We start from the raw sequence: 16,884 nt of genomic DNA, 5'->3' as shown, positions 1-16,884 counted from the left end.
ATATTTCTCTGTTTTGGGATGTTTACACTGAATATTTGTCGTCTGTAGGGAACCGTGCGGATACCACTGAGTCCTGCATCCTCCCTGCACAGTGCATCTCTGCGACACCCCACAAACACAAGCACACACCCCAGCCACTGCCCTTTGCTAAAATCCTCTATTACTGTAAGGGTTTTCGGTCTGTCATCCTCATCACCATATCAAAGGGTTCCCATCCATCCCGGGCTCTTAGTTAATTTTTAATTAGGCGGGAAAGCTTTGGGAACGGCAATGTTTAACACAGCAGAGGACACATAGATGGAAGCCGGGGTTTTAAATCCTATTTCTATTTTTAACACGGATGCGAGCAAGGCCGTGCTGGCGCTGGCCGAGCCGGGACGCACTTCGCTGCAACACGCGTGTTTTTGACAGAAATGTCCCATCCCTACGCCCACGAAATCCCCGGGCGGAGGGGATAACCTACCTATGGGAATAACCCGAAGAAACCCAACTACTCGGTGCTCACCCCCCCAAAAAGCCTCATCTCAGTGCTCCTGGATTTACCCTCTGCTGCCGTGCCACAAAGAGGAGCCGAGCTCTCAGATCCCCCCCTCCACACCCGGGATCAGACTCCCCACGCTGGAAGAAAAGTAGTTTTTTTAGGGAGGGTGGGAGAAACGAAAACTAGAAGGCTGGAAAAATAACTCCCCCCTAAAATCTCCTGTCCCGAAAGAGCAGAAGTGGGAGCACTACCATCATATAGATCTATACGGTTAAATTTCAGAAAGTGTCCATTAATATCAATTTACTTCAATGAAAACTTTGGTTCTTCATGAAGTTGATGATTTATGATAAAATCAATTAAATTACGGCCACTTAGGGCCTGCGGTTTCTTCTCAGATTTCATTCGCCAACAGATCAAGCGCTTGGTAAAAAATTTCAAGTTTAGCTGGAGGCGAGTAAAGATAATTCTGAAGCTGAGGAAATTTAATGCAAAGCAATTTTCAGAAAAAAAAAACAAAACCAGGCGCTTGTGTATCCGAGCTCCTGCTCTCTGCCAATATACCAGTTCGCCTCGGGAAATATTAGACACTGACTCAAAACTTTTCCAGTTTCACAATGTATGAGGACATTTTTAGCACTGGCAACTTGTCCCGGGGACTGAGTTATTATCTCGCTCTAAAGGGAAAGGAACCAAAGGAGAACAGAGAGCACATATATATATGTACATATTTAGAAAAACTTTCCAGGTTTAATTCGATTTCTCGGAGGTTTTTTCCCTCCATACAAACGATTTTCCTGTCTCGCTCTTAAAATACGCATCGGGCTTTCACGGGGGAGGATGAAGGGGGGGAATTTTTTCAGCCAGAAATGAATAGCACAAGTCCATAGAAAATAACGCATCCGATATTCCCACGCGAAATCTCACCCTCCCGGCCATTTCCCTTTCAATCCCAGAAACTGCATTTGAGCGAAATGACCCATTTTCGAGGACATCCCCCCCCCCCTCCAAACCCAAACAAACCTTGAACCTTTTTAAAAGCCTGATATTTTCAGGCTCGGACTCCCCCAATAGCCACCGCTTTTATGCCAAACGTGTAAGAGTCTCAGTCTTACCCATTTCGGTCAAATGCACTGGCCGGCTAAAAGGAAAAGCAGCTCAACTAACCAGATGTTTGTTAGTCACATCTGGCCACTACACCCAGATCTGGGGAGGGAAAACCCGCTATGGACATACACAGAGCTTGGGAAATCTTTCTTTCTTTCTTTCTTTCTTTCTTTTTTTTTTTTTTAGAAGCCCTTGTAATTAGGGTCTGCTTCAAGTAAACAAAAAACTTTGTAGGGCCATAAATCACCATCACATACATTCTTCAGTTTAACACCCCGCTTTTCCAATGGGCTTTTGTAGTTTCTTTTTCAAACAAGAGAGAGGTGCTAAACCTTTAACAAATGTGTCCCAGATAAACTTCGCGGGGAAACACGCACTTGGAAAGAAGCGGTTTGCGGCCGGTCTCGGTTATGGACCCTGCGAGATAATTTTTGCTCATCTTCAGCTTCCCCGATCCTGCTCCCGAGGCATCAGTCTTAATTTGTTACCAGGAGAAAGTCAGCTATAGCTCACGGTGACCGGTGGAGAAGCCTGTCAAAGCTTTCGGAGCAATTAATTATATCTCACAGCGTCGGAGCTGAGAAGGTAGGAAAGGCAGAGCTGCATCATTCTTTTATTTATTTTTTTTAACTTCTTACCTGTGATACTGTCCGACCCAGGACTTCAAGAAGAAGGAGCGAAGCCGGATCGGGGTGGTGCGAGTTCGCAACTGGAGCAGGCAGATTAAGGAGAAGAAACTACTTTATTGCACCCCGGTGGATCTTGCTGACAGCTTTCTCGGACGGTTTGGATTTCTTTTTTTTCCCCCAAAGATGCTTTGATTTTTTTGGACTCGCTCGATTCAAACGGAACTGACTTGACGTGGAGAAAAATAGAAACTCTTCCAAAACAGCTTAAAGTATTGCAAGGATGCGGCCCCCTTTGCAGAGAGATACCGAGCGGAGGGGGATGAGATGGGGGTGTCGGGGGGGGGGGTGCGTGCACGTTCCCCTTAAAAAAAAAAAAAAGCCCCAAAAAACCTCCCCCACTCCCGAATCCTTCGTATCTATCTGGAAAGCTGTTTCTCTTTATAAAGACTTAAAATGTTGCAAGACGGTTATAATACTGAGTGACAAGGGGTGCTGGAGAGAAGGGAACCAAATGGATTCTGGTTTTTAGAGCCAGTAGGAATTGGCCAGCCTTCAATGTCAGGATTCAAAATTGATTCCATATGTCTCGTCCGGGGAAAGGGGAAAAAACGAAGGAAAGAAAGAAAGAAGGAAAGAGAGAGAAAGAAAGGGAGGGAATAAAAGTTATGCAAAGCCCACCGGGTTTCTTACTGTCTGTGTCGTCCCCCCGCCCTTCCCAGTAGCCCCGGGTAAATACCCTGTCATTAAATCATGCCCTTTTTCAGGGAATATTTTGGACTCTTGGGTTTGAAGCACAGAGAGGGAGAGGTACCAGTAGCAACAAACCAGATCCTGGAGGTTATTTTTAGACTCGGCTTTGCTGGAGCTGACCTCAGCGCGGGGAGAGGAAATATGGATCTGGATGCTGGTGAAAGGGCGAAGCGTGCCATGGTGCAGCGTCGGCTCCCAAAAACCGGGAGGAAAGGGGCGGGGGGGAGGGGGTGTCAAACCCTCACCACCGAAAAAAAAAAAACCAACCCACCCACCCCGAGCTGGGCAGAGGCGAGCGGCTGGAGCGCTGGACCCGAAGGCAGGTGATGGGCTCGTAGGCTCCGGGCCGCAGCGGTGGTACCCGCGCCCCGGGGCGGTGGGAGAGGGGCTCGGGGGGGACAGTCGGTCTCTTTCCCCGTCCCCCCCCCAAAGCCCAGAGGCTGCGGATTGCCATTCCCTATTGATTTCAGCAGGACATGCTCGGAGAGAATTTGACCCGAAGTTTTTCAGGCTTCTCTCCTGACCTCTAGATACCGCTGCCAATAAAGCACTGATATATTTCGCATTGAGTCGGACATCAAAAGGAGACGAAATAGGAACGAGTGGGGATTTCTCCTTAACCCCTCCCCTCATATCTACGCCAAAAAAAAAAATAAAGAGTCAAATCTCCACCATCGCCTCTGATTTATAGCCTTCCTTTTCAACTGGGATGGTTACGCGCAGGGAAGTGTTGAAATGTGGTTGTCGCCTTTTATTTCTTTCGTCTCCCCCCTCCTCTCCTCTCTCTTCCCTCCTCCCCAACAAAAAAAAAAAAAAAAGGAGAAAACTTCAAAGAAAACCGTCCCCGTCTCCAAACTTTTGCCTATTTAACTGAAAAGCGACCGAGCTCTTCCCTTCTGTCTTGTCTGCCTGTGACTCGTGTTCGACTCCCTTTTTAAATATGAAAATGAAAAGGCATAATTGGCATCGGCTCCCTGCCCTCCCCTGCAGCTCCTCGGGCCTGCAGCGGGGCGCATTTGGGGTGATGCCGGCTTCGCTCTGGCCTGAGCCGCTTCGCCCGAGCAGCAGGAGCTGCCCGGGGGTGATGCTGGGGGCCGGGCAGGGCAAACACTGCCTGAAACCTCCTTCCAGGGGAAAACACACACCAAAAAAAAAAGGGGGGGGGGAGAAAAAGCTGCTGCCACGTCCTGCCCGCCCTGCCGCCGCGTCCGCTCCGCGCCTCTCCGCGCCTAAGCCACAGGTTTCCGCGTTATCCTCCGTTATTGCTCTGCTCCGCTCCCTGGTCTCCGCGCCTTGCAGCTCTCGCCCTTCGCCATGCTTTGATCTTAAATAACTCTCTCCTACCGCCTGCAATAAATTATGAATTAAGGTGCTGTTGACTCATATTTACAACGTTAATAGCTTCCTCTTTGGGAAAAGATAGGGTATGTCTGACCGAGAGGGGAAGGGAGGGAGATTTCTTTGGGGATGAGATGTGATAAACACGGATTCGCAGCGCTGATAGACCAGGAACTTCTGACGAGATGACAGGCAAGGAGAAAGGCTTATTGCACAGAAATTAATGAAATAGCACTTGCTCGGGCTACTTGAAATAGCTTATTATCTCCTCCCGCCTCTTGGACGTTATTTCTGCCATTTGTAACTATAAGGCACAATAGCTGGTTTCTCGAAAAACTCGGTTTCAACGAGTTAATAAAGAAATACAGCTTAAACGTGGTAAGGAACTGTTTGCTCGTTATTTTTAGCGGGTCTGGGAGAGCCGCAAAACTACTGGGCGGCTGAGCTGGGAGAGGCGGCGGTGAGCGGCAGCGGCGGGGCTGCGCGGAGGATGCGCGGAGGATGCGCGGGGGATGCGCGGGGCAAGGGCTTCTGCTCCGGACTTCTCTTCCCAGCTCTGGCCGAAACCAAGCCCTTTCGCTCGGGTCACCGCTAACCGCAGAGGGCAGAAACTTGGTTTTTGGGGGGAGGATGGAGCTGACACGGGTTGGGGGGAGCAGAGCCCTGAGGATCTGAGGCAGAAACAAGGACCGAGGCGGTGCTCCGGGGGTAAGGGTGCCCTCCCAGCCCGGATCCTGCACGGAGGGAAGGTCTGCATCACCCAAGCGCCTCTTTGCCCCGGCTCCCTCCCACAGCCCCCGGCCAGGGACGGAGCACGACGGGGAGCGCTCTGCCTTCCACCGCCTGGCCCGGCTCCCAGCCTGGGTCTGGGGTCCCCTCCCGGGTCTGGGTCCTACCCTGGGTCTGGGGTCCCCTCCAAGGTCTGAGGCTCTTCTCACGAGTTTTAGGGTCCTATCCCTGTTATGGGGTGCCCTCCTGGGTCTGGGCATCCCGATCATGGTCTGGGTCTCCTAATGGGGGTGTGGGGCTCTTATCCAGGATCTGAGATCCTATCCCAGCTCTGAGTCTCTTAATCGGGGTCTGGGGCTCTTATCCAGGGTCGTATTTCGGGTCCGGAGCCCCACCCCGGAGCCGGGCTCCCCTCCCGGGCCGGGAAGGCAGTGCCCCGGGGTCGGGGCAGTGTCCCCGGCACGAAGGCTCGGCCAGAGCGACCCGGCAGCCCTCGGCCACCCCATCTCCTCCTGACATCTGATTATTAAAGGGCGACACTCGCACAAAGGCGTCTGGACCGGGGATAAATAAAGCCCCGGTATTGATTTAAAGGGGGCTGCCGTCCAGGGCGGGGGCTGCTGGGTGGCTCCCCCGCACCGAGCCCGCAGCCGCCCCCTGCCAAGGGCCAATTTCTCACGCTCAACATCCCAAGCCGACAGAAAAAAAAATAAGAATGCAACAAAATAATACAAAATACCACCGAATGAAATAAAGGGGGGCGAAAAAGAGGGGAGGGGGTCTGCATCCGTTTGAAGCCGACAACTTGAATTAATACGGGAGTTGACAGAGAATGATGCTGTATTTCTGGCTCAGTCACCGTCCCTGGATCTCCCTTAATATTTAATGAAAGTCGCTGAGTTGCTCTAATTTTGCTACATAAAGGTTTACACTAGCAGACAGAGTTAAATATCGCCGCTCGGGCGGTGTGAGACGTGGCTGGCGAGCAGAGGGGAGGAAAGGGAAGGGGGGAAAAGCGGTGAATTCTCATCCGAGAATCCGGTGCGAACATTTAATCTTTGCTCCTGTTGTCAGTTTTATTGACTCCTCGCATGTTGGAGCTTGTGAAATATTTAAAAACGCGATCTCCCACTTCCTCCTTCCCTTTCAACACTCCCGGTTAGGACCAATTTGGTCCAGTTCGGAGACGGGAGGGGAGGGCAGTGCCTGACTCCTGACCTCCCATTTTCCGCGGAGGATGCGCTCCCCGCGCTGACAGCAAAGCAGGTAGCGGTGCCCCCCGTTTGGGACACACATCTCGTCCCCAAAGCTTCAGCTTTGCTACCGTACCTCAGTGGCTTGAAAGAGATTTCCCTGTTACAGCTCAGCTATATTTTACATAGGAATCACTAAAAAGGTAACAGCTGCCGGCCAGGTTCTGCTACGATTTAAGCCTATTTTCAGTGCTATTTCTCCTCGGAGCTGTGCTTTTCCCAAGGTAAATAACAGGCCCGGGCTTCTAAACAGAAAGACATTCCTTAGAGTACCTTCTCCAACTTTCATCATAAGAACATTATCCTCTATCCCTCCCTCCATCACCATCGCAACCTTGGCGAGATCCGGGCGCTAGAAAGCCACGCAAAGTTATCCTCCTGCTAGAAAAGCCCAACGAATTACCCGCAATGAGTTTATTCCCCTTTCTGTTGTTGTCAGTGGTTATAGGGACAACCCGCCTCTGCTGGGGTCCCTCGGCAGCGCCCCAGTTCCCGCAGATCCCCATTGTTCTGGTTTTAATGGGCAAACTCCCCTTCCTGCCTGGGACCAGATTCGTGGCTCTCTCAGAGGCAGCTACCTTGCAGCCCTCCTGCTGCAATCTCTTTTTTGTTGTTGGGGTTTTTTGCATTTTAAGTCCGATTTCTGTGTCTAGTATAAAACAGGGCATCTCCAGAAATTGCCTTGCTTTGCTAAAGCAACCTGTGCCGGTTCTCCAGCGAGGAGTCCTGCCGGGGGATGGGGAGAGGGAACTGGGGAGAAAATGAGTTATCGTTGATAAAGGGATGCTGCAACGCAGGACTCCGAGCTGTAATTTTTATATTAAGGTCGTGCTCTTTTACTAGGTTTATATGCCAATGAGGCGTTCCCGGTTTACCAAATTTATACAAATCTCTCCTTAATTGGTAATCACAGATGCTGTAATTTAAGACCCCCAGCTACAGAGCTTTCATATTAGCTGCTGATCTATTACTGTAAATCGTCTGAAATAATCAACTCCAGGGAGTGGGGCAGAGAGAGATCCTCGCTCTAAAATATCATCGCTTGCACATCATTTTCACTCGAGAAATGATTTATCTTGGACACCACTATAAACAACACAACTCTCTCACAAACACACACACAATGGCAGCCGCACTGCTGCTGACATGTTTATTGTAATAAATCAAGAAAGGGGGAAGAAAAAAAAAAAAGGTTGCGAGGAGAGAGAGGGAGAGGGAGAGAGAGGAATATTCCTAAAAATATCAATGAAATGCCTCGATGGGTATAAACACACATACCACCATGTGAAGAGAAATGGGAGGAAATGAAGACGGCTATTTGTCACATTTTACGACAATAACATTAATAACAAACAATAAATTTACATGGACATATAGACACGCTAGGAATTGGGAAGCCCCTGCTACTTACAATAATCCAGCCCTCGGCGTGGCTTCGTGGTTCCTGAGAATTGTTTTATTGCAGACTCCTCTCCCTCTCCCTCTCTCCTCCTCTCCCCCTCTTTCTCTCTCTCCCTCTCGCTCTTTCTCTCTTTTTTTTCCTCAGCTATAGGCTTGTTTTTTAAAGGACAGTTGAATTTCACGTCAGACACAAGGAGACCATGTCTGCGATTTTCCTGACGAATACATATCTATTCTGCAACCTCTGCATTAATTATTTAATGAATCACGTGATGGGGAAGGGGGAAGGGGGTCTCTCAGTTTCATACTCAAAGGACCACTGTGACCTTCCACCGGAACAGTATTTTTTTAAAGAAGTTTCGAACTGAACGAAGCTTTTCTAGATGGACAGAGAGCCCCCCCTCCCCAGGGCTGGTCGCACGGCTGCCTGGCACGGCCGTGCCAGCGTGGGATGAGGATGTGCAGAGGGCACCCACCTCTGTTCCACTTCTCTATCAAAGGGCACGATTTTAGATTTATTTCCCCATCCTCTCTCCTGCCTGGAGCTGAGAGCGTTTAAACCCTTCTCTAAACATTTCCTGGAGGTTGGCTTTGCTGGACCTTGGTTTAGCTAAGCCACAACGTGCTTTTTTTTTTTTTTTTTTGCTCTCCACACTGAGATTTTTATTACGATCTTGTACTGAATAGCACAACTGTTTTAGAGTCTAAACCAGCGGAGAATATTTATACTCCTGATTTTAAAGAGCTCAACCCTTCCTTCCCCTCACTTCCAGGCCTTTTCTCCCCGCTGCTGTTATTGTTTGGCCAGCCTTTATTGCATTTAAAAAAAAAAAAATCAAATTTTGGCTCTGAAGAGAGCTGCCAAGTACAAGGATCCTGGGAAGAAAAAAAAAAAAAAAAAAAAGAATGAGCAACAAAGGGAGCCGCTGGGAAAGGCCGCGGAGCAGCCGCCGAGCAGGCAGCTGGGCGCGCGCTGCCCTGGCACAGCGCTGCCTGCACCGTGCGGGCAGCCAACGCGCGGCCCCGCCGGCTACCCACGTCCACGGGGGAAAAACTGTCACTCGAGAAAAGGCAGCAAGTAGAGCCTGAAAGCCTCAGGACCGTGTCCCAGCGCCCCCGGGTCTCCCAGAGTGGCGGGGGGGGGCCGGGGCAGAGCCTCTCCCCACCACCCCCTCAAGCACCCCAGCATCCCTACACCCCCACCGGGGCAGCTACACCGGGAACCGAAATGCCCCCCCCCCCCCCGCCTCCACGGGCAAAGCCTGGAGGGAGCTCGTGTTAAACGTAAAAATTAATTTTAAAAAGCCTAAAAGCAGGTTTTTCACCCCTTTAAGCCCAGGGTAGGGGGCTGGAGGGGGGGGGGATGTCTGGGCTCCCCCCGGCCGGGAACGAAGGAGCGGGGAAGCGTTTCGTTTTCAAAAGCCCTCGATTATTTCTGAATCGATTTTATCGAGTGAAAGTGGTTGTCGGAAGAGAGACGTTTGGTCAAGATGTGGGAGGAAGGGAGGGAAAAAATCCGATTAAAAGGGGCTCCCGTCGCTGGGGGGGTCCCCTAAGGGAGGAAACTTCGGGGGGGGGCTTTTATGGGAACTTCAGGTCAATTCAGAAGCCGCAACTTTCGCTTCACACAACCACTTCTTTTTTTTTTTTTTCCTTAGTCATAAAACGAAGTGTCCCTGTGAATGGAGCCGGGTAAATAAATAAATAAAAAAAAAAAAGGGGGGGGGGGGGAAGAAAAAAAAGGAACAGAGCCATCCCGGGCAGCAAACGGGGCAGATACCCCCCTCTCCACCTCCGCTGGCATTTTTGGGTTTGTTTCATGCAAAAGAAGCACCTATTTTGGTTTTTTTTAAAGCCCCCAGTTCAAAGGGTCGGAAACGCGGCCATAAACAGCGGCTTCGCCCTCCGAGGTGCCGTGATCAAAGCCGTTTTCTTTCTAAAGATAAAATGAACGTTTATATAGTGAGAAAGCGAGATTGATTTACGGATTTAAACACGCCGTTCTTATTGCCGATCATAAATCTGTCACCGGGGCTGAGAAACTCTCAACCCGCTCGCCGAGCAGAGCCGCCTTTAAAGCGACCCAGCGCTATACCGGGGCAGCGCGACCCCCTCAGGCCCCCTACACCGGGCAGAAACACCCCCTCCCCGCCTCATATCCATGCATATATAGATAGATATACGCATATATATCTACCATATAGACAGATATACACATACATATTTATTTTTACTTCCTCTACACCCCTTCTCTCTAGTAACTGCACCTCAGTGGGGTTGGGTGACGCGATTTTTCTCACACACGAACCCTTTCTTTGTCCAATTTTGGGACCAAGAGGTAACAAAGGGGTTCAGCAGCCCGGCGGGGACCGGTGCTGGGGGGGCCTGGGATGGAGGTCCCGGCTCAAGGGTCCCGGGGAGAGGCCACCCGAGCGTCCCTCGGCCCGGTGGGATTCCCTGCACCGCTCCGCGCAGCTCCGCGCAGTTCCGCGCAGCTCCGCGCCGGCAGCTGGGCATAGAGAGGCTTTTGAGAGCGCCGTGGGCAGGGGCGAAGTGGGAGGAGGTGCGGGGGAGGGCGGGGGGGGGGGATGGAGAGGGATTCTCGGAAACAAAGGAATTTCTGAAAATAAGAGGCGAGATGAGATGCGGGACGAGGGAAGCGGAGGCGGGTTGGGGGCTTTGCTCCTTCGGTTAGGGGTTGGGGTTGTTTTTCCCCAAATTATTTTTGTAAAGCAAACAGCAAACAGTCTGTTCTGCAAAGCCAAACCACTGCAGATTCCCCCGCGCCTCTCTCTGCCTCTCGCCTTCTCTCTTTCTTTCTTACAAAGAAGCAAACAAACAAGCAAACACCGAGGGCTTTTGAAATGAAATCAGAGGGGAAAGCCTCTGTCGGGCCCGGGCTCGGAAACAGAACGTTTAAACCGTGATAAAGCAGAAATAAACCCACTCCTAAGTCCGTTCTCCACTCCTTTCTTCTCCACCTTTTCCTCCCGGTGCTGGTTCCCCGCTCCCACGGCCCAAAACCGCGGTGAGGGCCGGGGCCGGTGGGACCCCCGCACACGCAAAGTTTTGCTGAACTGCGGGCTGAGCTGTTGCCCAGCACAATGTCCAGCCTCGGAGAGGTCAAGGGGTTTGCGAGGTCAGTCCCCGGCTGTAATACACAGCTAATCGCCTAGAAAACGTGTCCTCTGCGTGAACTCTATCCCCCGATCGGGGCTTGCCAGCGCTGGATTTTGTCTCCCCAATTTTCACCCCTTTCCTTCGCCACGGTATTCCCGCACCGCTCCCGGGATGGGGCAGCAACCCCCCGGACCGCCAGCACCCCCAGAACACCGACACTCGTGGAACACACACACCCCCGGGACACCCACACCCCTCGGGACATCCTCACCCCTGGACACCCGCACCCCGGGACACCCGCACCCCCGGCGCTCTGTCCCCTTTGGGACACTCTGCCAATCCCTCCCCAAACCGGCCCGTGACACGGGCAGGGAGATGTTGCTTGGAAAAAAAGGGAAAAAAAGAGAAAATAATAATAATAAAAAAGGAACCAAGGGGGGTAACCCCCCAAACCTCCCACTCGAGGGGCCCCGCCACCCCCCCGCCGCCCTGCCCGGGGTTCCGCAGCAAAGCTCCGCAGGGCCGAGCCCCAAACACACACAGCCCCAGATCGAGGAGGGAAAAAACCCTCTCGCCACAAGTAACCCGCCTGCAAACTTTCTCTGCCCGCTCCCCTCGCTCACATCGGTCAAAATAAAACGAGAAAACAGAAGGAAAACCCCGCACAAGAATTCACGTGTTGTTTTTCTTTCTGCCTTTTTTTTTTTTAGCTCCTTTTTTCTTTTGCTTTCCCCCAGCTTTCTCGTGAAAGGAGGCAATAAACCGATCAGAAATGCATGCCAAGAGAGCAGCTCTGTTACCTGGTTCGCTCCCACATCCTTTTTCCAACGCCCCAGAGACGGCCCTCATGGTTTGGGTGGTTTCTTCCAAAGTGAGAGGTCTGGGGGAGGGGGTGGCTTGGGGGGGTTTTGGTTTTGTTTTTCTCCCCCAAAAATAAAGCTTTCACCTTTACGATCCAGATTTTATTATTAATATTATTATTTCCCCTGAAGATTCTTGTAGGACTCCGGGTGCTTTTTTCCCAACAGACGGTCTGCGGAGATTTGCTGTTGAATAACAATGGGAAAAGGATAAGTATTTAAAGAAAAGAAGTGATTAATGATTTTCTGTATAATTCTCGCATTTTTCTTGGCTTCTGTCTGCTTATAATGGCTGTGAACTTTTAGGTCCTATAGAAATCTTCTTTTCTCCCCCTTCTATTCTATTCATACTTTCCAGCTTTGATTTGCTTCTATAGACCCCGCATTCCTGGAAGCATATGCTTTTTTTTTTTTTTAAAGAACGATTTTTTGCCATTCTTAGAAGCACTATCTTGAAAATAACACCCTCTTTACAACCCCAGCAGATCAAAGAGAGAAACAGTAAAATAAAATGCAACAACAACAACAAAACACCCCAACCTCAGGCATTACAATAAAATACAGCCCTTGCCACCCTCCCTGGGAAAAAAAAAGAAAAGAAACTTTGAAGGTTTGCAGTTGCTACCTCTAAAAATGCGATAGTTAACCAAAAATACATCCATAAATCCATTTCTTCTATATCAGAGCGTGTAACAGATCTGTACCATGTGACTACATTAATATTATTTTAAAGTATTAAAATGTCAATAGAAAGAAAAATCTAACGGCCCTTTGTTTGAGCTGGGGGCAGGGAGACTTTTGAGGACACTTTATTTGCAAGGTGGTCGTGCGGTGACTTACTACGACTAAAGGAATAACGCATAAACACACTCTGGCTTTAAATATTTCAAGCCCTGCCTTTGTTTCTGAATAATGCGGGGGAATATTTCGGTCCTGATGGGGGGTCTCGGAGAATTCCGCGAACATGGGACAAATAAGCAAAAGCCATTTTATTTTAGAGGCAAGTATAAGAAAATGATTATTTTCTTCAGCTGGTGCGGAGGCTTCCTCCCCCTGCGGACCCGCCTGCACACCACAGTTTCTTTTTTTTTATATTTGTAACTTAGAACTGGAATGTTATTTCGTCCTGAACAGTATTTTCGATACTTTCTATGAGAAAGAAAATGAAAATTAATACAAGAGCTGCGGCTCACAAAAGAAGCCATTTGTCTTCTTGATTATCTATTTGCTTGTCAGGCTATGAGCTATCGCAGGAGCCAGCTCCTTTGTAATATAAAAATACACAGAAAACCTGCAAACACCGAGAAACATCTGTGCAAAAATTAGACTCATTAATGCATTCACTACCTTGGAGAAGGAGAGTTTTGGTTTTTTTTTTTTTTAAATCGAGAAGTCTCTCTAGAGAAATACAACGCTACATCCATTCCTTACAGCAAAGCAAAGTGCTAATGACTACCTCTGTTTTGTCTGAGACCAGTTTGGGAAGAGCATATTAATATATGCTTAGAACAAATAAATCATAATATGTAAGGCTTAGCAGTACTTAAGGCTGATATACCCTAGTCAAACATCTTTTGTTTTCATTAGGGAGTTGAGGCTGTGCCATTGACAACAGAATTCCCTGTAAAAAAGAAACGTGCTGTTTAATTAATTTCTTTAAAATAGGGGTTTTTTTTTCTCACCAGAACAAAAAGACAATCCCCCCCCCCAAAAACCACACAGGGTCAGATTCACAATGAAAAAATTTATTTCCAATTGCGCTTTTTTTTTGTCGTTCCTTTTCTCTGCTATTTACAGGTAATCCTGGACATCCCGAAGGACAAAGGGAGGGGATGGAGGCGGCCGGGCCGGGCGGGGTGTCGGGGGGAGCCTCGCCAAACCCCCGCCTCACCCCGTGCTCACCCCAGGAGGGGCGAGCCCTCACCCCTCCGTCCGTAATTCACATTTTCAATACAAAACTGGGCTAGACAGCGGGAGAGGAGCCCCCCCCCCCCCCATTTCCCTGGGCTGCAGGGGTGAATTCAGGTGCCACTGCTTATCACCCAGTTTCTAACCTAAACCCCTTGCTTTCCCCTCTCCCCTCCCACCCCCCTTTCCCAGACTCACAATTAACCTGCTGGGCTCAAAAAAAATGGCAGGGGGGGGTTTCTTACATCACTCTCCATCTTCTTGCTTTCTTTGTCCACCACCCACTTGACCTAATTTCCCCTTTTTTACCCCGAGTGTCGTCCCCCCCACTCCCACGCACGACCAACGCAGTGTCCGAGAGCCCCCCGCTCCCCCCGCTCCGTGCCCGGCGGGGGTTTTGGTTGTGTTTGTTGGTTTTTTTCTCCATCGCAGGGCTGTGCTAGAACCGCCGCGTCTTTGGGGTGGCGGGACAGAAACTTTCCGTTTGTGGCTGGTAGGCGAGAAAAGAAAAAAAGGAGGAAAAAGAAAGGGGGGGGGGAGAAAATCCAGTTCGTCTTGAAGAAACTGAGCCTCATTTATTAAAGTGAGCGCTGGTTGTCGAGGTAATAGCAGACATAAGGTCCATCCTTTGTACGGGAGAGTAAACATGACAAATGGGGCAGAGCTTGGCGTGATTAAAGATGAAACAAGGATCCATCTTAGCCAAATCTGAAAACTACTATCTACAGCCTTCTTTTAATGGAGGAGAGGCACAACAGCACAGCTCTGCTTTGTTGCAGCTGAGTCTCCCTCTGTTCCCTCTATAAATAAAGAGCACCCCTCCTTCCCTCGCTTCTTGGAGCATTTAAAAAAAAAAAACAAAAACAAAACCATCATGTGTTCCCTACACACACACAAACTCACACCCACAAACACGCACACTCCATCCATCCAAGGAATAGTTATAGGCTGGTGGCTGGTCCATGGGATCGGTTTTGAGATCCTCCTTGTGGGATCTGCAGGCTGGCAGAGGAGCTGGAAGAATTAGACCTGATCTTGGTATTTGGTAACTTGTGATCTTTTTTCCATTTCATCCTCCTGTTCTGGAACCAGATTTTGATCTGGCGCTCGGAGAGGCAGAGGGAGTGGGCGATCTCGACCCTGCGCCTCCGGGTGAGATAGCGGTTATAGTGAAATTCCTTCTCCAGCTCCAGGACTTGCTGCCTGGTGTAGGCTGTGCGGGAGCGTTTCGGTTCCCCTCCTGAGTAATTGGGGTTTACTGAACAAACACAAAGGAGGAAAAAGAAAAAGGGGGAAAAAAAAGGGGGAGGGAGGAAAAAAAAAAAAGAGCAGAAGAAGAATTACTGAGCTGTTCCTTTAACGGGTCCTTTCCCCCCAAAAAAGCATCACACATTCTTTTGGTGGGGGGATATACTCAAAAAAATACACCGCAAACCTTCTAAAAATACACCCAGAACCTATCTCCAAATCTCCACCTCCATCCTCATTGCTTGACGTGTATTCCTGTCTAAACGTTTTTATAAGGTCCCCTAGACACATTTTCCATGCCCTCTACGTGTGTATGTACACATATATATACACACCTCTACTTGAGCATCGCTCTATTATCCCCAAATCTTTAAAGTTCCCTCTACACACATGCAAACAGGCAAACACAGACACTCCTTTTTATTAAATATCACACTAAAAAAAAGGGGGGGGGGAGGGAAAATAGTAAAAGTTTACTCAACCCGCCACTTAAATACAAATTACGAAAACATAAAACTTAACTTATGAAGATTCAACAGCCATAAAAAAAGTAGCCTGCAAGAAATTGGAGGAGGATGGTAACAGAGACTTCAAAGGCACATGGCCAAGCAGAGCAATAAAAATTTATGGAGGATGTAATTATACCGCTCTGCAAACAGGCGATCGTAAATCTCCACGAATGGTTATTTTACAACTGGTGCAATAAGATTTCTACAAGACTTTGAGGTGCTACTTAGTATAAAGCAAAGCCACTTTAGTTCACTTACCCGTGCTTACATGGACTTTTTTCATCCAGGGGTAAACTACCGGCTCTTTGCAAGAGGAATTGGAAGGGCTTTGGTTCAGAGAGTTTTGGCTGCAGGAGGGTGGTGGGCTGGGGGTGACCGGCTCGCAGGGATGGTTTGGCTCAGAGAGGTGGCTCTGCAGTCCGGCCGGAGGATGGACATGACCCCGGGGGGATAACACCGCTGCTTGGTGGCCGGAGCTCTGACAGGACGAGTAGAGCTGCTCCTTGCAGGCTGACCGCGGCTGGTACATCGCTTCATGTTGGAAAGTGCTCTCTCGCCTCTGGCTGCTGTAATATTCCGGCGAGTGATTGGGAAGGTAATCGCTGTGGGAATACTCTTCACAGGGTGGGAACTTGGGGTCCACATAGTTGGAGTTGATCAAAAACGAGCTCATGGCCATTAATTTCTTAGAATTGCACACACGAAAAAAAAAAATATATATCTCTCCTAAAATTTATTCCTGTCCCCCCCTTTACTCGTTTTCCTGTTTCGTGAAACCCTCCTACTTACTGTCAAGTGAACAAAGTTGGAGTCCATGTGACAGCGCGGGCCAATGGCGAGGTGCCCTGCGATCCCCGGATAAGGAAATCTGCCCAGCCCGGGCTCTCCCGGGGCCCCGAGCATCCCCGGGGAGGCGGCCGGGGGCGCCCGCTCCCCTCCGGCCGTCCCCGTCCCCGGCGCCGCCGGGCCCCGCCGGCCCGGCCTCCGCAGCGCCCCGTGGGCGAGAACCGGCCCCCACCCCACACACACACCCCCCACCCCACCACCACCACCCTCGGCCCACACCCCTCGGGGGTGTGTCCTGGCTCGGGGCGGGGGGGGAGAACGGAGGGAAAGGGGGGATGGGAAAAATAAAAATCCCCCCCCCCCCAAAAAAAGAAAAAGAAAAAAAGAAATTACAATAGAGGGTAAAAATGATTTTTCAGGGGGTTTGCGGCTGCGGCTCCCAGCCGCTGCCCCAGCACATGATCCATGGCGGTCCCTCCGGGTGGTGGTTGCATCTCATTCCCTGCTAAGGTGATACGGGAAAGGGACATTGCGCCCCGAGCCTGGCAGAGATGAATAGGGCTTGTTTGGGATCGATAAGAAATTCATCAGCTAATTCGGGGTACCCGGTCTCCTAAATCACATTTAGCTGTGCTCTGAGATTGACTGTTTTCCCACGCACCGATGGAAAAAGGAGCCCGTCCTCCAAGCAAGAAATCAAGGACTTGATGAACAATTACAAAAGCGAATTAGCCCAAGTCCTAATGCATCTTCGCCTCGCCCTTC

The 16,884-nt window shown here is 49.9% G+C and overlaps 1 protein-coding gene across 1 annotated transcript; it reads right to left on the bottom strand.

Moving 5' to 3' along the window:
* Nucleotides 1-14,136: 14,136 nt before the first annotated feature.
* HOXB4 (homeobox B4) lies at nt 14,137-16,236 on the bottom strand. Its single transcript, XM_050911882.1, has 3 exons — nt 16,123-16,236; nt 15,592-16,018; nt 14,137-14,834 (listed from the first exon to the last, which is right to left on the bottom strand). Exons 1-3 carry the CDS (start codon nt 16,234-16,236, stop codon nt 14,518-14,520), a joined length of 858 nt encoding a protein of 285 aa, XP_050767839.1. The 3' UTR covers nt 14,137-14,517.
* Between the last annotated feature and the right edge of the window lie 648 nt (nt 16,237-16,884).

This window comes from Gymnogyps californianus, chromosome 28 (assembly GCF_018139145.2).
Source record: "Gymnogyps californianus isolate 813 chromosome 28, ASM1813914v2, whole genome shotgun sequence".
In the NCBI taxonomy this organism is placed as follows: Eukaryota; Metazoa; Chordata; class Aves; order Accipitriformes; family Cathartidae; genus Gymnogyps; species Gymnogyps californianus.
The sequence above is the reverse complement of the archived record's forward strand: the minus strand, read 5'-3'. Positions and strand labels throughout refer to the sequence as shown.

Bases quoted from the DNA above. Each gene is read 5' to 3' on its own strand.
- HOXB4 (XM_050911882.1), bottom strand. From the start codon at position 16,236: ATGCTCGGGGCCCCGGGAGAGCCCGGGCTGGGCAGATTTCCTTATCCG. The intron at 16,019-16,122 runs GTAAGTAGGAGG...TGCAATTCTAAG, and splicing joins CCAACTTTGTTCACTTGACA to AAATTAATGGCCATGAGCTC. The intron at 14,835-15,591 runs GTAAGTGAACTA...GTGTTTGTTCAG, and splicing joins AAAAGTCCATGTAAGCACGG to TAAACCCCAATTACTCAGGA.